Consider the following 22,650-nt stretch of genomic DNA (forward strand, 5'->3'; position numbering starts at 1 on the left):
CCTGCATAGATATTATGTTCTGCATCTATCCTGCTCTGCCACTGTGCCCTGCCTTTGTGATTTGCATCTAGCCTGCACAGATATTATGTTCTGCATCTACCCTGCCCTGCCACTGTGCCCTGCCTTTGTGATTTGCATCTAACCTGCCTTGCCACTATGCCCTGCGTTTGCGATTTGCATCTAGCCTGCCCTGCTATTGTGATTGCACCCAGCATGCACTGGTATTATGTTCTGCATCTAGCCTGCCCTGTCACTGTGCCCTGCCTTTGTGATTTGCATCTAGCCTGCCCTGCCACTGTGCCCTGCGTTTGTGATTTGCATCTAGCCTGCCCTGCTATTGTGATTGCACCCAGCATGCACTGGTATTATGTTCTGCATCTAGCATGCCCTGTCACTGTGCCCTGCCTTTGTGATTTGCATCTAGCCTGCCCTGCCACTATGCCCTGCGTTTGTGATTTGCATCTAGCCTGCCCTGCTATTGTGATTGCACCCAGCAGCATGCACTGGTATTATGTTCTGCATCTAGCCTGCCCTGTCACTGTGCCCTGCCTTTGTGATTTGCATCTAGCCTGCCCTGCCACTGTGCCCTGTTATTGCGATTTTCACCCAGCCTGCACAGATATTATGTTCTGCATCTAGCCTGCCCTGCCACTGTGCCCTGCCTTTGTGATTTGCATCTAGCCTGCCCTGCCACTGTGCCCTGCTATTGCGATTTGCATCTAGCCTGCCTTGCCACTGTGCCCTTTTATGGTGATTTGCGCCCAGCCTGCATAGATATTATGTTCTGCATCTAGCCTGCCCTGCCACTGATCCCTGCTATTGTGATTTGCATCTAGCCTGCTTTGCCACTGTGCCCTGTTATTGTGACTTGCACCCAGCCTGCACAGATACAATGTTTTGCATCTAGCCATTCTGCCGTTGTGCCCTGCTATTGTGATTTGCACTTAACCTGCCCCGCTACTGTGCCCTGACACTGAGATCCGCACCTAGCCTGCCCTGCTATTGTGCTCTGCACCCTGTCCACCTTAAGTTTTGCCTCACCAGACACACCTACGGCACCCACCCGACACTCAGCCATGCATATCAAACTTCAATCTCCCATCCGTCAAGCCAGTCAACTCCACAACACAACCTGATCAACCGTCACTACCTCCTCTGTACCCTCCATCCTTCAGAGAAATAAAAGACTCATAAACAATATTATACCCACTCATTACCTTAGGAATTTCCATCAAACTAAGGCAAATAACCTCACTACACCTACAACAATAAGGAGACACAACAAGAATAAAGAACCCAACCATCCCTCTGTCATTAAAGGTGGTCTCATGAATGCCAGATCTCTCCTGGCACATGCCCTAGATATCGCCAACCTCATCACCATCAACAACTTAGATTTCATTGCCATAACAGAAACATAGCTACACCCAGCAGCCGGCCCAGCCCTTGCGCCTGCCCCACAAGAGGGCTATTGCATTACCAGAAAGGACAGAATCACCTCCAAGGGAGGCAGAGTAGCCTTCATTACCAAAAAAAATCGAATCATTAGATAACTACCCAATCAAGCTCTTCCATCAGGGGAATCCCTATCACTAAAATAACACTCTCCGCTACAGCCCCCATCCTCCTCCACCTGATTTACAGACCAACAGGCCCTACCTCGTCTTTCGAAGAAGACATGGCCACATTACTGACATCTGACCTTAAGCCCACATCCAAGGTCATCATTTTAGGAGATTTTAACCTGGGCCTCAACGATAATAATGACAAGCCACCGCCCTAGCCAACACCATTGAAGCTCTAGGTTTCTCAATCTGCTCCACCAGCCCCACACACACCAAAGGCCACGCCCTAGATTGGCTAGCCGACCACAACTGCACCATCAACATTTCGAACAATGACGCCTGCCCCTGGTCAGATCATAATACAATATTGTTCACCATCAACACACCATCTCACCCCAGCACACCTACCGCTATCGCACCTTAGCCAAGCTCGCAACCTTCGCAACATCACTCCTGCCAACATCCTCTCACTACCCACCCCAATCATAGATCACAATGACACAATTACCGACACCTCTGAACTAGTAGACATCTACAACCAGACTATTGAGACAGCCATTAATGAAATAGCCCCCCTCGGCACATATAAAGCCAAACCTAAAGCCCACATCAACCACTGGTTCACGCCAGAGCTCAAAGACCTGCGCAAAAACAAGAGAATTGCTGAATCTTAAATGGAAGTCAAACCCCAGCCTCGACAACAAGACGCATTTCGCCCCCTTAGCCTCAGAATATAAAGAAGCCACCCTACTAGCTAAGAGCAAGGCGGATAGCACACGCATAAACAATGCTAAGTCTAGCTCCAAAGAGCTTTTCTCTGTGTTACAAGAACTAGAATCACCATCCCAGGCCCCAGACACGGCCACTAAAGACCAGGCCTGGTACGAAAGCATACAAAGAGCACTCCTAGACAAAATTACCTCACTACAACAGAAAATCAATCAGAAAAAAATGAACCTCGCCCCCCCTCAACCATCTACTACAGAACACAACCCCACAAAGCCACTTCCTAGATTTGAATTCTCTCCCATTATGATTTAAGAGACTATAAAAACCATAAAAGGCCTCAAACCATCTAAATGTCAAGGCGACATCTGCCTGGCCACACTAGTCAAAGACTGCGCTGAGAACATTGCCCCGTTCATCACGCCATTAATTTACAATTCCTTTACCTCCAACAAGGTTTTAGACCTGACCACAGCACGGAAACAACCCTAGTCGATCTCAAAACCCAAATGGATGAATTTAGAGACAGAGGTGACCTGGCCATACTCCTCCTATTGGACCTTTCAGCGGCGTTCAACCTGGTGAACCATAACATCTTATGCCGTCACCTGGCCAGCGATGCCCACTTCTCCAACAATGCCATAAACTGGATTAAATTATTCTTGTCAAATCGCTCCATTAGAGTCTTCTCCCCCACAGCGGCTGCACCACCCTCACCAGTCACCGGCGGGGTACCACAGGGATCCTGTGTCTCCCCCACACTATACAACGCATTCACCAAACCGCTCTTTGACCGACTTGACAAACTGGGTGTCACATACACAAATTATGCTGACGATACCCAGATACTCATACCCATCACAGGCAACCATGACACTGACTCGAAATCCCTGAACACCATCTACTCTGCCATCCAGGCCTGGATGGCACAACACAAACTCTGCCTCAACGACAATAAAACTGAGATCATAGGCAGCCCTGCTAGACTGAAAAACCTCTCATCCTCTTACACTTTCTTTATCATCGACGGGAACACAATCATAGTGGCCAAAGAGGTCAAAACTCTAGGGGTATACCTCGACTCCTCGCTAACTCTCACTCATCACGTCAATGCCATAACATCAGCTTCTGCATACACAGCCAAACTCATTACTGCTTGCAAACCTCTACTAACGTTAGAGAACCGCGTCACACTGGCAAGAGCCTTGATCCTCTCCAGGATCGATTACTGCAATGCCATCTTTGCAGGCTCCTTGGCAAAAAACATCTCAAAACTTCTCCAAACTTCAGGTTGTTCAAAACAATGCTTTTCGAGCTGCACTCAGCATCCCTAAATCAGCTCACATAACCACTACTAGATGAGACATCCACTGGCTATCAGTCAAAGACAGGATCAAATTCAAAATACTCTAACGCACAAATGCCTGTCCAACACTGCACCTCACTATCTCTCCAGCCAAATAACAAAATCTCAACCATCCAGACCTACCAGATCTCCATATATCGGTCAGCTGGCCATCCAAAGATTTAAAAGAAGCAGGTGGTTCTAGCTTCCCGGTCTTGGCCGCAAACTATTGGAACGACATGCCCCCTGAGCTCAGAACTGACCCCTCACTCTGGTCATTCCGAAAAAAGCTCAAAACCTGGCTCTTCAAACAAGACCTCAAAGATAACTACTAAGTCACCACCTTCCATACTCATCCCCTCTAGTGGGAGTGAGATGCCCTATGGGACCCAGATATCACCCCACCTCACTTTCAGCTATACACCAACAAAACTCAAAATGTGGTCCTGCTGGATTCCAGTAGGAGGCAACCAATTCCCACGTTCCTGACTAAAATTAAATCAAAAGTATGTATCTGACTAAGCTAAATGTAATTGAATGTAACCAAATCCTTAACTACACCTGTAAGCTGCAATTACACATATATGATTGTGACTAAGACGAAAGTAACTGGATGTAACCTACTCCCTACGCAATTTCTAATGAGCAAGTCTGAAAGTAACTGGATGTAACCAACCTCATGATTCACAAGACTGTATTTGCACCTGTGACCATATGCTTAAGAACAAGCGCCCAGATGCCCCAGGGCTAGGTGTGCTATATAAATAAATACAATAAATAAATACCCACTCAATCCTAATCTTCCTTTGAATGCCTTGTCTGCAAGCATGCCGTCTCTCCTACCCTCTCGCTCACTCTTGCTACCATTTACAGGTCCCCTGGGCTGATCCCCTTCTTCCTCTTGGAGGGGGCCGACCACATCTCTTCTCTTCTGACCTCTACCTCTAACCTCCTCCTCTTCAGAGACTTCAATTTCCATCTTGACTCTCCTGATGTGGCCATTGTACGCTTCCGAAACCTCTGTGACTCTCTTTCCCTCACTATTCTTCCCTCTGGGGAAACTCACTCTGCTGGGCACATCTGGGATGTGCTTTTCTCAGCTGACATCCCTTTCTCCAACCCTCTCACTGCTCCTCTCTCCTGGTCTGATTATTCTCTCCTCTCCTCCCATCTGGAGCTCCCCGGCTCCCTGGCTAAGCTCCTTCCCGCACTGCCAGTCTCCTTCTCTGTCATTAGACCAATGAAGCGATTGTCAGTAGCCACTTTTGCCGCCTCCTACATTCCTCCTCACTCCCGCTACTGACTCAAGCCTTCACTTCTCCACCTCCAACACTATTGACATCCTTGCCCCTGTCATGAGGATACGCATGAAGCCTGCTTCCAAGTGATATAGTTGGTATGATTCTGACCTTAGCCGCTCTGACACATAAGTGCAAAGCTGCGGAACGGAAGTGGCTGGCTTCTTGCACATCCTTTGACAAACTGGCCTGTCGCCTACTCCAAAGACAATACAGACTCTCCATCCGCTCCAAGAAGCGGGCCCATATACAGCCAAACCTTTCAAAATCTGCAAGGAACTTGCCAATCCTACTACAGTCTCAACTTCTCCTCTTCCTTCCATCCCCTCTGTACGGCATTGGCCTCCCATTTCACTACAAAAACTCAGGACATCCTGTCCTCTCCTCAACTCCCCTCCCTCCTACCTCTGCACGCAGGCCTTCCTCAACCCTCCTCCCTCTTTCCTCCCTTCTCTCCTGTTTCACATGATGAGGTCACCAAGACAGTCTGCTCTATGAAAGTCTCCTCCACACAGGGGTTTCCCTGCTCCTCTAAAACTATCAAGTACAATATTGCCTCTCTTTCTCCTTCCTTGGCTGAGTTCTGTAACCATTCTTGTGCCACCCGTTCCTTCCCATCACCCTTAAAGCACTCCCTTGTGCAGCCCCTCTTAAAAATGCCATCTGTGGACTCTTTCTGCATGGCTAATTACCGCCCTATCTCCACTACCCCTTTTGTGGCAAACTCTAGAAAAAGTTGGCAATTTCTCAACTAATCCATCACACTGAATCTCTTGGCTGTCTCCACGACCACAGTCTGTCTACAGAGTAGCCAGAGGCAGGGAAACTGCTCTCCTGAACACCCTTGATGACTTGCTTTCAAACCTTGGCTACAACTCTCCTTCTGTTCTCATCCTCGATCTGTCCTCTGCCTTTGCCCTCATTCCACCCTCATAAATCGGCTATGTGATACCCATGGCATCAGTGACCGTGCACTGGATTGGTTGACCTCTTTTCTCTTGAATCAGCCCTCTCAAGTGCAACTGTGCCCTTTTCTCTCCTCTATCTCACTCTCCACCTGGAGCATCCCTCAGGGCTCTATCATCTCGCTGTGGCTTTTCAATATTTACCCTGCCCCTCTCGCCCACGGGATCTCCGCCTTCTCTCCTCATTTCCAGTGCTATGCTGATGGCACACAGCTTTCCTTCAAGATTCCCTCTTCCTCCTCTACTTCCTCTCTCATCCCCGACTGCCTGACTGCTATCCAGGCATGGTGTGCTGATAATGATGTCTGCCTTAATGCCAGTAAGACTGAGATCCTTCTCATTGGAACTCATGCTCCCTCCTTCCACCTACTCTCTGCCCGCCCTCTGTGTGCCCCCTCCCCTCACCCTCTTGTGAGGCTAAAATCCTCAGTGTCATCTTTGACTCTTCTCTCTCCTTCTCATCCCAAATCGCTGACCTTGCCAAGAAGGCCCACTTTCAGCTTTACCTCCACAGAGGCATTCTCCCCTTTCTCACCTTCCCCCAGAAACTCAATGTCTCTAGAGCTCTGGTTCTCTCCAGGCTGAATTATTGCAATCACCTCTTCCTTAACCCTCCTCTCTCCTCCCTCCGCCCTCTTCAACTAATTCAGAATAGGACTGCAAGACTTATACTTGGCCTCAAGCCCAGGGAGCGCATCTCTGCTGCCCTACATTCTCTCCACTTGCTCCCGGTGGTTGCAGTGATTTAATTCAAGATCTTCTGCATCATCCACAAGGCTTTCTGGAGCCGGGGACCTTGATAAATCCAACTCTCTCCCTAAATACCTCCCTGCTAGAGCCCTTTGGTCCTGTAGCTCCAACTCTCTGCAGATCAAACAATTCTCCAAGCATAGAGTGGGGGTGGGAGGTAGATCTCTTTCGTCGGCAGGAGCCTCCCTCTGAAATGGTCTCCATGCCCCTCTACATCTTGAGCCGGATCTCCTTAAGTTCCAGAAACTTCTCAAGACCTTCCTTTTTTCATCTTCCTCCTCTTCCCCTCCCTTGCTAGCCTTCATCTGTTGCTGTGACTGGTTGCCTGTGACCCCTATGAGTCCTCGGGGCCAGGCCTTCCTTCAACCAGTCCTCCCCTGCTCCCCTTTTCGAGCACTTGGCCTCAGGCTGCCTCCCCAGACTAACCACTGAGGCTGGTCCACCTTCATCCTCGCACTATTCACCCCTACACCTCCCACCCACGGCACTGGCCCTCTTGGCCTCCACCTTGCACTTTCCCATCGGTTGTCCCTGATTTGATTGAATGAAAAATGTCAGAGAGAGAAAAAAACGAAAGTCATTTAAACAAAAATGACTTTCGTTTTTCTCTACCGCAGACATTTCTGGTAACCCACATGCCCCCACTCCTTGACCCGAGCAGTTTTGTAAGAAGTGAAACCCGAGCAGTATTATCTGAGGTTTTCCATAATTGAAACAGGATGGAAGCAAAGTGATCCCAGAACACTTCTTGGATATAGAACAAGAATGTATTTTTTGTGACATTCAGTGTCTCTATTGAAGGGAAAATTTCTTTTTTCTATGTTTAATTTTTTCTTGTTTGTTTTTTCAAAATGTATAGTTTTTCTTTTTGCAATTGATGCAGGTCTTTTTTGGATTATTATCGTTCTGTATGGGGTATGATTTATTGAGGTATTGTTGATCTGATTGTCATATGTTTTGAGCCTGATACATACCTAAAAAAAGAAAAAAAAGTGTCTAACAGCTAGTGAAATGTCACAGAGGCTCATGTGTAATATATTGTTTTATGTTCTTTATTAAATAATTGAAAAAAAAAAAAAAAAAAAAACATCCTTAATGTATAGGGTGTAACTTCATATTTGGTTAAGTGACAAAATCAAAGTAAATGATCCAATTATATATTTTTTTGTTTGGTCAGAGAGAAAGAGGTGTGTACAGGTAATACATATACCATATCACCAGTTTATAACCTGTGGGGACATTTTTTGTTGGTTTTTGCTGATTGTTTTCCCCAGTCCACCACAGAGTAGGGGATTTACCCTCCAGTATATATACCCACTCTTTTACTTACCTTTTGGCGGCACGCTTTCAGTGTGTGTCGCCAACTCCTCCATTTGTCTGCAATGCAGGTTCCCTTAATTTACGCCCATGGAAACCAGCGCCACAGGGTCGTTTTTTTTAAAAAAAAGCTTAATGTGTTTAGGTCGCGCAACCACCGTTCACCTTGTTCACTAAAACGCACGGCACCGAATGGGATGGTTATTTGAAATGTTCAGCTGTTTGTCATTTTTAAACAGCCGTAATTTGAATAAATATCCCATTTGTTTTTGTTATTCGGTCATTTGTATAGATAAACTGAGGTAAACTGCTCAGAATTTGGCTGTATTGAAGTGAAACCATTGGTAGAGAGTGATTACTCATGAAGGGTTTTGAGGGAAGATGTGGGTAGGAATTGGGACGTATACAGAGTCTAATGAGATGGAATTTGAAGTATGCTTTTGGCTCTAAATAAGGAATGTAGTAAAACATGCATTTATTCATTAGGTGGTGATTTGTAATACACGCTACATGGCCAAATATTGCTTCACGGATCAGGGTCAGAATAAGTGGAGAAGGAATGTGAAACAGCAATCACAGCTAGGCTAAGGATCAAGTCCATATATATCTCAAGTCAGAATGCCAAATTAATGTGCAAAGGATTGAAGGAACAGTTTCTTTTCAGTGCCTTCCTAAAAGTACAGTGGCATTCTTACATTTTTTGTTTAGTGGATCGGTTTCGCAGTATAAATCCAATAACCCACTAGATTAGGACTATTCACGTCTGACCCACCTGTTAATCCGCAGCCGAACGTATACCGCGTTCATCACCCGCTCAACCCACCTTGCTCCTGACACTCAATGCTTACTGTGTACACATCCCTGTGCACAATCACCTGCGCATGTACCCACGCATACTGTCATCCCCTACTAATGATACACCATGTAACCTTCCTGAAATGTGTAACTGTAACACGTACATTGTCATCATTTACTGCTAATGCACCTTGTAACCCTCCTGAAATGTGTAACTGTAACATGTAAGCTTAAAGTATTCTTGAACACGCGCCCGGATACCCTCGGGTCTGGCGCGCGCTACAAATAAATAAACAAACAAGTCTCCAGAGCTGACTACACTTGTTTTTTGCACACAAAAAACATAAGCCACCTCTTGCTTATGATGTATACCTTAATGCAGACTGAATCTTCGCCAGGCTAACGCGGATGCCATATTAGCTGGCATTAACCAAAAATGATGGAGGGAGATCTCAAACTTTTTGTCGGACCTCCCTACTCACAAGCAAGCAGCCGCCAAAGCGGGCCTAACAGAAGCAAAGGTCATAGTCCAAAACCTTCTAGCATCATCAGTGGCACATATACACAGCGTGTCGGGTGTATGTGTGGGAATAGGCATGAGACACACAGCGTGGATGCATGTCACAAAATGTAATGCTGATGTACAGGACCGCATACTAGACTTTCCTTTTGAAGGGGCGGATTTTTTCCATTCATCTACTTTTGAGAAACTTACTAAAAAGAAAGCGAGCTCGCAGAGGGCCAAATCCCTGGCTATTTTGGCTAATCCTACACCTAAGGGTTTTGGGCCAGCCCATACCAGAACAGACAAATGACCAAAGTCATTCAGAGGCTTCCGATGTTTCCAGGAGAGGCGGGCCGACAACCTGACAGGTCTCCCAGCGCCCACAAGTGCAAATATCAGCACACAGATCTGAATGGGTTTTTCTCGTCTGTCTCCTCCAAACCAGCCTCAAACCCCAAGGAACAAGGAGGCCGGCGTGTGGGTCTACAGCACCCATGTTGGGGCAGACTGGCCCTCCACAGTCAATACTGCTGTCACATCTTCAGGGATCCATGACTTCTAACTGTAATTTCCACTGGTTTTCGGCTCCCTGTCCCACCACAACCACCTTCCTCACCTCCAATTCTTTAGATAAGCTCACCAGCACTACGTGCAGAGATAGCATGCCTCATCCTGAGAATCAGGTTGTAGTGCAAGTACTCCACTTGCAGAGAGAATCGGGGCTTTACTACAGGATCTTTGGTATGCAGTAATTAAATCGTGGAAAAAATATCGCCTTTACAAAAAATCACAGCAAAAGTGCTGTGGTTTGACCCGGTAAAGGTGTGCCCCATTATACCATTTAAGGGGAGCGGGGGTTGCACGGTTGTCCCCTGCATCCTTTACATGGATTGCAGCGTCAAAACCACAGCCTTTTTTCCACGATTTTTTGTGTAAACTGCCAATTTTGCCACGATTTTACCACATGGAACTGGATTTTTTTGGGAGTAGCGTTCGGCCTATCATTCCTCAACCTTTTTCTACCCTTAGAGAAATTCAAGATGATGAGCCCTGTGGATATTGAGGATGCCCTCTGCAAGGGAGATTGGATGCGCTCCCTGGAACTTAAGGACGCCTGCTCACATGTCCCAATCTGACAGTTGCTTTGAAAGTTTTTAGATTAATGGTTGTGGGTCTTCCCTTTCAATACAAAGTCCTACAGTTTGGTCTAAATTCAACTCCTTGTGTGTTCACGAAGATCATGAATGTGGTGGCTTTTGTTCACCGGACAGGCGGTCACTACATCTATCCCTACCTGGACAACTGGCGAGTCAGGGCCAGCTCTCCAGAAGGAGGGCGATATACAATGCAAGTATTCACAAACAAGGTTTTTGAACTGGGGTTTTCAGTCAACCAAGAAGTTGGATCTTACCCCTTCCCAGTCATTCATTTTCCTGGGAATTTCCTACACAAGAAAGATTCAAAGACATTTAAAGTGGGGTCAGCCATTTCCTCGGCAGAGAGACAACTTCGGTTTGGTGGTACCAGCATATCCTAGGGCCCATGGCACCATGTATCCTATCAGTACCATATGCCGGACTCAGGATGAGGATATTACAACTACATTTAGCAAATTTATGGGATCAGCAGGATAAGGAATCCCAATCCGACAAAATGTCCAGATCACAGGAGTTGAATCATGATCTCAAGTGATGGAGCATGGAGGTGAATGTAATGAAGGGGGCATCATTAGAACTCCTGTAATGATCATGACGGACTCATAGCTAGAGAGCTAAGGAGCCACACTGGACAGCTTCTCAGTTAATGGAATGTGGTCATCTCAGGACAGAGAACAGCATGTAAACTGAATGCGATAGGACAAGCACTCAAAGCCTTTCTACCACTCATCAAGGGCAAGGCATTCCTGATCAGAATAGGCAGTTACCCGTCCATGTTCTATATAAACAAGCAGGGAGACACACAATCTCCTCCCCTGTGCAGACTGGCGATGTAAATTTAGGACTGGGCTCTGTTCTAGGGCATTCTCCTGTCATGGGTGCACCTCCCTGGCGGGAACAACTTGGAGGCTGATAGTCTGATCGGGCTTAGAGAGGGTATCTTCGAATGGAAACTTCATCCCGAGGCCCTGTTCCCATTGTTCAGCTCCTGGGGTCACCCGGAATTGTATCTCTTTGCCACAAAGGAGAACCTGAAGTGTCATCACTTTGTTTCATGGATGGAGATTGGTAGTCAGGCTCTAGAAGACGTGTGCACCATCTCATGGGACAGGGTGGGGTGTTACACATTCCCTTCAATCTTATTGGTTCAGATGGTGATTTGCAAGCTCAGGAGTTCAATAAGGTGTCGCGTGATTCTTCTGGTGGCCCTGCAGTGGCCATCCAGAGTACGGTACTCAGACCTGGTTCACATCTCCCACAAGGGTCATTTCCCCTCTGAAAACAACAGGGACACATCTGCTGACTCAGCAAGGAGGATCAGTGGTATACCTAGCCCTAGGCGCACTATACCTAGCGGCCTGCTTTCTGAGGAGTTAACCCTGCGACATCTGGGCCTACCAGATCAGAATCTTATCATAATACAGAAGGAAAGAAAGGATTTGCGACAGGTTCAGTATAAAAGCAAATGGACACATTTTTGCTATTGGGCAAAGAACAACAACATGGATTCTGTCACATGCTCCCAGCTGCTATCTTTCTTGGTACACTTGGCACAATCAGGCATTCAGGTGGATACCTGCTGTATCTATTTGACGGTCATAGGGACCAATAGGAGTTGAGAGGAAATATAATTTTCATCTTCTAACCCAGTAGTCAAAATACATTTACAGGGTTTATCAAGACTTTACCCTCCTTCTAAGCAGCCACATCCTGTATGGGACCTTAATGTGGCCTTAGCAACTCTAGTTTATAAGCCTTTTGAGCTGATGGTTTTGACAGATATAAAGTGGGTGATACAAAAAATAGCTTTGTTAGTGGGTTTAACATCTGTCCGCAGGGTCCGTGAAATACAGGCACTAGCATCTTCAGAGCCCTATACAGTGTTCTACAAATAAAAAGTAGTTATTTGAACACATCCAAAGTTCCTGCCAAAAAAGTTTCATCATTTCATATAAACAGGTAAATTATACTACCAATGTTCTCTCCTAATCTGCAATCGGACGCAGAGAAGACCCTTTATTGTTTAAACTTCCGAAGAACGCTTTATCTTAGCAGAACTAACCCGTTCCGTAAATCAGACCCTCTACTGGTCACTTCCGGGGATCTTCTCCAAGCACTTAGGCATCAAAGTATCTATAGCGAGTTGGATGGGTCAGCTCTTGGAGAATCGTACAGGTTTCAAAATAAACTGTGCCCTCCAAATCTTCATGCTGATGCGGTCCAAATCTTCAACACCTCAGCAGTGGCTTTTCAGTGTCAGGTCTCTTGGGATGTTCCAATTAAGGCAGCTGCTTGGGCTTCCCCTTGAGATTTTGCAAACACTATTGTTTAGAGGTGAGTGCCAGATCAGATGCAACCTTTGGCCAGGAAGTGTTGTGGAATCTGTTTGCTAAACAAGGTAGTCAGTGAAAATGTAGCCAACAAAAAAATAGTCAGTAAAAAGGTTGTGGTAAAATACCTCTGCAGTGAAAATGTTGCCAAGCAAAAAGTAGTCAAAATGTAGAGCTGAAATGTAGCCATTAATGGAGTGCTGCTAGGGTAATTGGTAGGGTTAAGGAGGGTTTTGTGGGCTTATGATTGCCTGATTTAGGGTTAGAATAGGGGTTGCCATAAGGATATGAGTTAGAGTACAGAAGTTGCGGTTTAGTTAGTCGTAAGGGTCGATTAAGCATCATGGTTAGTGTAGGGGTTATTTTGCAGATTCAAGTCCACCATTAAATCAGACCATTCTTTAAGGAAGTTGGAATTGTAACATGGTGATATGCTACCACTCTTACCGGAGAGGATTTTCTGATTCCCTTGATATCTACAGTTTCTATTTTCAATTGTTCGGTAAGGCCTGATCTATTACTGTTCATGTGTTCAGGTATTGAGTTCAACCCGCCACTTAGTCCATCCATGTGGCTTTTTGCAATGGATATTGTAGTCTTGAGGTAGACGGCACAGTTGGCAAGGAATAGTTCAAGAGCCAACTCTCTCTGATTCCCTAGGAAGGAACATGGCTTTTTCTAAAATATTGTATAAGCATTTTTAACTGCCAATATTACATTAATGAGACTGAAATAAGGAGCCAAGGTATAGAAGGCATTTTACTTGGTGGGGAGGTGATGGTATTTTATAGGTGTGTGGTTTGGGTTGTGCGCGATGTCTACAAGGTGGTCTGGGGTCCTGTGCTCTAGCCATGCACTGAGGCCTTGCTTCAAGGTTGAGATGAGTTGTTTGATAGTTTGCCTTTAGCAAGTGTGGTGAGGACCATGATGGGTGCTGGTTGGTGCATGGTTGAGAAACTACAGCAGGTTCAAGTGGTGATTTAGTATTGATTGTGGATGCTATGTGGAGGTACGTGAAGGGCCAGTCCCCTATGCATAGCACAGAGGTGGTTGTTGGAGTGACTATGCTTTCAGCGGCCTATTGGCCGTTTCTCAGATGGATTTGGGAAATGAAACTCCTATGTAGAGAGAGCATTTGTTGTAGAAAGGCTTATTTGCGCATATAGATGCGATCTTTGATTGCCATTTATAGCTTCAAAGGGTAATGGTGTTAAACCATAAAATAGGAAAGGAGATGTCCATTGCTCTTCTTGAAGAAACGATCATATTGAACAGTCGTAAAGGAAACTACAAGACATCTTCACAGTCATGTCTGGGAGATGCTGCGAAAGGGTGCCACCAGCTTTAAGGCTGTCCAGGAATATTTAGAGGTTATCTGCTATCTATACTCAGTCCCCAGGACATCAGGTCTCATATGCAATAGCCGATGCCTTGGAGCACGTGTCTGGGGACCTGAAAAGACTGTTGCAGAGAGAAGCACATAACATTTGTGACCTGATTGTGCTAGTAACAAGATGTTAAAATCAATTCTCTGATAGCTCGATGTAATGATCAAGGATGTTTTAAAACTGTTTAGCCAATATAGAAACTATTTTTAATGATTTTGAAACTGAGGAATTGCCTGCTGAGAATTCATTCATGAGATCATTTCAAAGTCAATCAAAGTTAGAGAACTCTCTAATAAAACTTCTCATTATGCACAATTACTCCATAGTAAAGAATCTATGTAAAGATGTTTTATATTGCAACATAATTTCATTTTGTGTATAATATAGGCTCTCCAAGTATGTTCATCGAAAGCCAAATTCACTCTATGTTTCTGGATACAAAACATTAGTTTTAATACAGTGAATGTAAAAGGGAATTATTGACTAAGCAGGTGTTTATTCTCAAAACCTAGTGTGATTACAAGGCTTGAGAAACACAGTTGGAGACCCTTAAGAATTTTCTGCATTCATTGAAGTATTTACACTACTGCCAAACACATTTATTTCGCTCAGTCATTTCACTTGTAATTCAATTTGGCTTAACATGATTAAACATTAGCTAATTTTCTAAATACCTGCTCTTGGTATTTAATAGGTAATGGTATACTATTTTAAGCACTTGGTTTACCTAGAAGCCTGCGACAAGCAGAATAACGGTTGTGAGATATTATGTTGTGTAAGTGCCATGTAAAAGTCCAAGCCCTTGGTACTCTAGACGCGAAGGTGATCCATTACATAGCACAAGGTGATTGGAAGGAAGTTCCAGAGTGATATGGCCCAGACAGAGATTGTTCTGCCCCTAAGTCTGACACGCTTGAAAGATTGTAAAGTGGCACTGGGTACGATTGTGAAACGAGCAGACCAGGGAATAGGATGAAAATGTGTCAGAGATAAAAGAAGGACTGGTGAGATATAAAAATCTTCAAATCCATCCATTTTTTTCCCACGGGAAGAAAATGATAGCATAGAAACACTGATAAGAGGTGATCAAATATCTTTAACCTACTATAAAGACTGTTATTGCTGCCGTATTCTGGACTATTTTTGGAAAGGCCTCAGTAGATGATATTGCTGTGTGTAATAATTGGTGAGAGGAACATGTTTGCCACTCTGATAATGTCAGAAAATGAGATGCTTGAAGAATGTGGCAGAGAGAGTCTTCCGTTGAAGGAAGCGCAACCTGGGGACCAGGCTAATTTGATTACCCAAGTTGAGGATGCAATCAGTGTGAAATTCCAGATTCCTCATTACCAGGGCTGGTCAAGTACATGCTCCCATTTCCTCGGTCCAGAAATTGGCAGTAAATCCCTACATTTTTTGTAATGAGGTTCTCATTCTAATTGGGGTTCATTTGAATAAGGTCGGTCAACATCCACTGCTTTCTCTCAACCAGAAAGCGCAAGAGACAAGGTGTAGCTATGTGGAGAGGTTCGATGGATGAAAGGAAAGAAACTTAAAACCCACTACCCCTCCCTGTCTTGCCCAAGATGTGGATTCAATCACAAAGAAAGAGATAGTGCAAGTTAATGGTGACCCATTCACTGGGCCTCATTACGAGTTTGGCGTTGTCGTAAAACATGGTGGTAATGAAGTGGCAACAGCATTACCACTGCATTACCACACCGCTGAACTACAGGTTTGGCGCTAAGGCTGCGGAAATACTTCCAACAGAATGCTAGAGGTAATTCCCCCGCCTTTACGCCCAAAATGGTAACACTGCCAGTAGTAATAACGTTGAAATCCCCATGGAGTCATATGGGGTCATATGATGCTTCATTACGAGTATGCCAGTTTGGAGAAAGGTGCTGGTAACAACGTGTACTGGCACCTTTTCTGGACCAGCATACTCCCAAGTCTACCGGTAGGGGCAGTGAACTACCGGTAGACCCGACCTGCCGTAGTTCAGGCCCCTACGAGCAGATAATATACTGAAGCACCGGCACTGTTAACAACATTGCCGATGCTTCAGTGGTTCCCATCCATGGGAATGGGAACTTACCGTTACTCCACTGCCTGTAATATCCCAGTAATACCGGGATATTGGGCATCAGAAACAGTAAACAGAGATTGCCGGTACTACTGGCGGCTTACCGGCAATCTCGTAAATGAAGCCTGTGGACTCAAATTAATGGTGACTAACACTGCCTACCACCACTTGTAATCCGCTGGTAATACAGCCAGACCAAGTGGTAGTAACAGTAATACCAATTGATGGTATCTCAGTGGCATTACCACTGAGATACCACCAAACTTGTAATCAGGCACACTGTTTCTATAGCCTAAATGTCGACAATGCATTCACCATTATGGAAACCAAGCTAGAGCCCGCCAGGGGGTTTCTTTCTGTGGGTTTAGGGGTGTCTCCAGATCCCCTGAACATATTGTGAATACTGTGCTCTTACAAACATTAGTCCTTCCTTTTCCTGTGTGTCCCTCTCTATTTAGGATGTGAATGATTAGACACCTGTGTGCCTTGGGATGAGGCTACTTAATATCTCAGCCTTTGTGTTATCCATCTCATTTGTATTATTTTAATTTGGGAGGATAACTCACATGTAAAATGTGCACCCCTGACACGAACCCAGCATGCTCATTGCAGATTTTAATTTCAGTTTTCAAGATCCTGATGTCAATAAATTGAGTACCATTAAATTGGGTAAGAATTCGAACTGCCATTATTATTACAGCACTAGGAGGCGAGAGGAATCTGGCATGAAACACTATATACAAATCTGATATTATTACTAATATCATCTATGGTGAATGAAAGACTGGTTAGAGCATATTTTCTTCTCTTTCGACAACCAGAAAGTGTGGAATCCAGGCTCTAACTACAGGAGAAGCCTCCTTGCAAAGGTTCTCTTTGGTTCTACCCAAGGCTTCTAGCTCTTTAACCAATCTGCAAGCTTGGATTGGAGGTTGTAACCGCCTGTAAAGGCTGCATTCCAAGCTTCCTTTTGTGATGCGTAAACGCTGGGCTCTGGTAAATGATGTGTCACAGGCGTAAGCATAAGAGCATAAGAGGTCTATCAGCCACTTTTAGTCCCTAAAAATAGGCAAATACTCCCAAAAAATAAACATAGCGAGCACAAATACTCCCAACAATTAATAGGAAACTGGTACATATGAGGTTGTGTCCCTGCTTTCACCTACATTGCTGCATGGATATGTTTTGACTAGTACTGCACGTAGTACCACCGTAAGAAACTGCTATTATTAATGCCTGATCGGAAGAAGTAAACATGTATCTTTTAATGTGCATGAATAACTTGGTGCAAAGAAATTATGATCACTAAATCATTTCCGTTTTCCAGTTAAAACATATTTTCACTCACTTATACAATACTCCCATTGGAAATTAGAATAACATGTTCACTCCCATTAATATAATTTTACTCCCAACCTTAAAAAATATGCAGTAAAATACTCTCACATCAAAATCTTATCGGGAGGACTGGTCACAAGGAGCACCAAGGGTGACTGCCTTTTTTTCCATGCACAAGTTCTAATAGCGTTAGAACTCTTAACGTTAGGCTCTGTTGTGTGCTAGGTGACCTTTGCCCTCGGTCGAGGTTCTTTGCCTTCATCTCAGGTCTACTAAATTGGGTGGTGGTCACCTAGCATATTTTGAGCCCTCTGGTGCTGGCTCTAATTCTTCAATAGTTCCTCTGGGATCCAGAATTGCAACAACATTCAGAAGCACTTTGTTGATGCGAGTACCCCATAGTTTGCAAGAAGACAGACGTCAGCTTTTACCCCTTTGACTTGGATGCCACTCAATGTACTCACTTGAAGCCGAGGAACAAAATCTGCAGCCAGACATAAGAAAGTGCTAGCAGCAGTATCATGGTTGGGAATGCAAATCCAAACCAGGAAGCAAAGTTAATGATATTGTCGTTGTCAGGGAACAGCCTGCAAAGAAACAAAAAACATGTATGTCACAAATCCTTTTCACCCAAGATATTGCACATATTTCTTTCAACCTCAGATATTATACATGTTTCATCACACTCCCAGCTGGCTGAGTACTGGAGCATTCACAGCTCATTGGTTAGGAGTCTCAGGACCCATCGTAACAGTCCCTTTGGGTCCCTATATGGTGAGTGGGATGTACTATGATGCTGCACCTCTACATGAGAGGGGCTGTCAGAATCTTATGTATATCGGAAAAACCAGGGTGAGTGAATGGCATGCCTACACTTAGAGTAGTGAGAGACTCCCAAAATACCCTTGGGCAAGACACAATGGGCCTCATTACGACCCTGGCGCTCCCCTAATGAAGGGGGCCAGTACGGGACTGGCCCCCTTCATTACGGGAGCGCCGATTACAAGCTTCCCATCGCGGGACCCGGATCGGACGCCTGGTAAAACCAGGCGTGCTTTCCGGGTCCCGCGAGGGGAAGAAGGACGTAACAATGGGCCAGTTGTAATGTGCCCGTTTTTACCTCCATCCCCATTCCCATTGAGCCCTATGGGGGCTCAAATGGGAATGGGGAATGGTTCCTGCAAGGAGGAATTACCGTGTCCTCCATTGTTGGAATGACCTGGTTATTCCTCATTGCAGGAACCTGGTAAATGAGCCCAGTTTGGTGGCAGCCATGGAGCTAATAGCTCCATGGCTACCGCCAAACTCGTAATGAGGGCCAATGACTCTGTGGCTTACAAATACACAGACACAGAATGGTGGTTCAAAACCTTTATTTGTTATTGTATATCAAAATAAGAGACAATAATTATTTGTGCATAACTACAATACAAATACATAAAGGCTATCTTTTGGGACTACTTTGAAGGTGGGAGGTGCCGGCTAATAGAGTGATGGGACCTCAATTTGGTGACCTAGGAGTGGGGTGTAGACCTGAGAGTGCTTCCCAGAGGAACACCACTCGTCATCTGTCAGGAATTGCTTCAACAATTCTCAACTGTTATTTCCTCTCAGAACTCTTACTGGCAGGCAGCTTGGAACGATCCATTTGCAACAATGTTGGCAGTGGTAGCGCTGGTTGGAGTCTTTTCCCATACAGCATGGAAGAATGCATCATTTTTAAACCAACCTTTTACATGTTCAGCATTGTGTTTCTAAGAGGATTAATACATAAACCTTACTGAAACTAAACTTCGATTTTGCCTGTTCCTTTTTTACATATTTTCATATCGTATTGCATTGAACATTTTACCAGCAGCTGTGGGGATTGGATCAGGCATGTTACAGGGTACTATGTGTCATTCCTTCATACCTTTGTCACATGTTCCTCTAATATATGAAAAGATTACCCCTGGTAAAGTTCTTTCTGATGCATGTTCCTCCCAAGGATTCTGCATTTTTGATATATTTGGATCCTGCTTTGCAGTCTCTGAAATAATGTTTGACAGCAGGGGTCGCTGTGCGTCATCAGTGTCAATATCTCTCGACAGTTACCCTTCCTGCTTCCGGATGTGATGTTGATGATAGTATAAATTGCATGCACCATGCCCCAATACCTTAGTTCCTATTTTTCCCTCTCCCCATGCTCAGCCTTCTTGAGGAGAGTAATGTAATCTCGTACAGGCATTGAAAGAGCAAAGAAATTACAATTCGGTCGAAGTCAGAGGGGATAGTTGGGGAGGCGATGAGGAATCAGTGGGAGGAACATTCATAGAACATTACACGTGGTAAGTCATTTGTTCTTCTAATGGATTCTGTCCTCCCACGAATTCCTCATCTTTGATAGACTACCTTAGCAGTATTTAAGATGGAGGTGGGAGAAGCAGATTCTTGTGATGGTATAATTAGCCAATAATGTTATGTAAAGGTGCTCTTCTAAATCGAGAGTCCTGACCTGACACAATATCTAGGCAATACTGCTTTGAAAACTTATGGAGGGAAGAACATGTTGCAGCATTACAAATGTCCTGCACTGGTACACCTCTTTGTAGAGCCGAAGCAGTTGCCATTCCCATGGTGGAATGGGATCTTAAATGATAAGGGACTTCCTACCCGGTAATGGAATAGCATTCCGAAATGTAAAGGATAATATATATGGTAAGGGGCTGTTTGGTCACAGCTTTGCCAAGTTTGTGACCAGTGTAGCCAATGAATAGCTGATCATCCTGTCTAATGATTGTCATTTTTGATATATAAAAGCTGAGAACTCTTTTCTGGTCAAATCTGTGTACCCTCTCTTCTCCCTTAGAAGGGTGAGGATGGGGGTAGAAAACTGGTAGTGTGATTTTTTGAGATAGATGAAATTCAGACACCACCTTAGGAAGGAAGGAGGGACAAACCCTCAAACAAATCTTCTCCTTCCTAAGACTATGAAAGTTGGCTTGCAGGATAGAGATTGTAGGTCACTAGCCCTGTGAGCAGAAGTGATAGCCCTGTGAGCAGAAGTGATAGCAACTTAAAAGATGGTTTTCCAGGTTAGTAACTTGAGAGGACAGGCATGGAGTGGTTCAAATGGTGCGCCCATAAAAAATGTAAGAACCAGGTTCAAATCCCAGGACGAAACCAGAAAAGCGACTACCGGGAAAGTATTCATCTTAAAGTAAGAACCTTCTTCCGATGTGTGTTTGAATATTGATAACAACGCCAAGTATCCCTTACAGGTGTCCACCTGCAACCCTTGATGGGCTAGGTGCAGTAAAGAAAGCACTGCAGGTGTATTGCAAGAGAAATGATCTATATCTTTAGCTTAACTGAAAATCTTGTTCTAACGGCAGTTTAGTTGCTGGTCTTCTAGCTGGAAGCAACATCTCCATAACATCTTTCGGGAGGTCCAAATCTTTATATTTTAGCCTTGCAGAAACTAGGCATGTAAATTCAGCGTTCTAATTCCTGGGTGAAGGAAGCAACCTCCCCATGCCAGAGTAGATCCACTCTCTGGGGAAGACGGAATGGAGGGCAGATGGACAGGTCCAGAAGGTTCAGGTATCACTTCCTCCTGGCCCAATCTGGAGCAATCACAATCAGAGATTTCCTGAAGTGCTCCAGCCTTGGATCTTTCATAGATTCACATGCTTGAATATTCCCTGTTGCAGACTGGGAATCCTCTGTAATTAAAGCAATATAGATTGCTTATTAGGACTGTGAAGTAATTCACTTGTGTAGTCCCTCCACATCACTTTGGTCCTTATGACCCCAACCAATGAGGTGGCAGGGCTTAAGTTCCACCCCAGGCAGCCATCTTCAGATTTTTCACCACGGTCAGTTAGACACTGAAATCCTCTTTAGATCTCTGAGCAGCTTTCATCAGTTTTAGGACAAAAATCTTTCAATTGTAGTCATTCTGTGAACTATTTAATTCAAAAGGAGGTCATTTTCCTTCTCAGAGTTTCCTGGGCTCAGGAGACTCTGTTGTCACCATTCAATTGTCAAGCAAAATGTTTCCTCAAGGCACCCCATGACAGAGGCAGTCATGGAACCAGCAAAGGAGAAAACATATTTATTCAAAGACTGCAGTAAGTTCTGTAAAAGGTCATCTTTGTAAGGAATCAGCATCAATACTGCATCTACTGACTGTACCCTCATGACTTCCAGGCCTGTCATATCTGCAAGTCTTTCTCACAAAAGACTTTACAGGACAGACACAGGATGTTCCTGCTTCAACTAGCAAGCAGACAACTATCTTCAGATGAGGAATTGTCCAAAACAGTCCCTACCACTTCACACAAACATGTTGAGAAGCAAGCTTAAAAAAGACAAGCTTCTTCAGTTTAGAGGGCAGACTCAACACCTCATAAATCAAAAAAGAGGAGTGACAGGGGGCTTCAATTGCCTTAAAAGAGACTAAGGGCCTAATTATAAGTCAGGCAGTAAGGGGTTAACGGCGCCGGTAAAGGTGCCGGCGCCGTCAACCCCGTACCGTCTGATTACGAGTTCCCCTCGCGGGACCCGCTCTGCACGTCTGGTTTTACCTGGTTTTGCCAGACGTGCAGAGCGGGTCCCGCGTGGGGAAGAGGGAGCAAACAACGGGCCGCTCGTAATCGGCCCGTTGTTTGCTCCCTCTCCCATTCCCATTCAGCCCTATGGGGGCTGAAATGGGAATGGGGAAGGTCCGGGCCCCTGAAGGGAGGAATTACCGGACCCTCCGAACTCGGAATGGCCTGGTAATTCCCCATTCTGGGAACTCAGACCCGATTTTAGCGGCAGCCATGCCGCCAATAGCGTCATGGCTACCGCCAAAGTCGTAATGACAGCCTAAAAGTCATAATTCTGAGGAAAAACGCAGTCTAAAGGTACAGTGATTCTCCTTAAACCGTTATCCGCAGAACGGCCGTCCACTGGGCCACCGCCTATGAACTTCTCTTCTACACCCTCCTCGGGCAGCGGTGTGTCACCAAAACTAGGCGGACCGTCAACGCTGGATATGTCGACGGAAGGGCGTTCGAGACAACAACAATTAGAACCTCTTTGTCCACGACCAAAGCTTCG

At 45.1% G+C, this 22,650-nt stretch overlaps 1 protein-coding gene across 1 annotated transcript in view; it reads right to left on the reverse strand.

Annotated features, from left to right (window-relative positions):
- Window positions 1–22,650, reverse strand: part of SLC13A2 (solute carrier family 13 member 2) — a 739,631-nt gene that overhangs the window by 203,215 nt on the left and 513,766 nt on the right. Inside the window, exon 6 of the mRNA XM_069615341.1 lies at window positions 18,030–18,152. Within this exon, the coding sequence (XP_069471442.1) occupies window positions 18,030–18,152 (123 nt within the window). The remainder of the gene's footprint in view (window positions 1–18,029; window positions 18,153–22,650) is intronic.

Source organism: Ambystoma mexicanum, chromosome 9 (assembly GCF_040938575.1).
Source record: "Ambystoma mexicanum isolate Mex_15411 chromosome 9, UKY_AmexF1_1, whole genome shotgun sequence".
NCBI lineage: Eukaryota > Metazoa > Chordata > Amphibia > Caudata > Ambystomatidae > Ambystoma > Ambystoma mexicanum.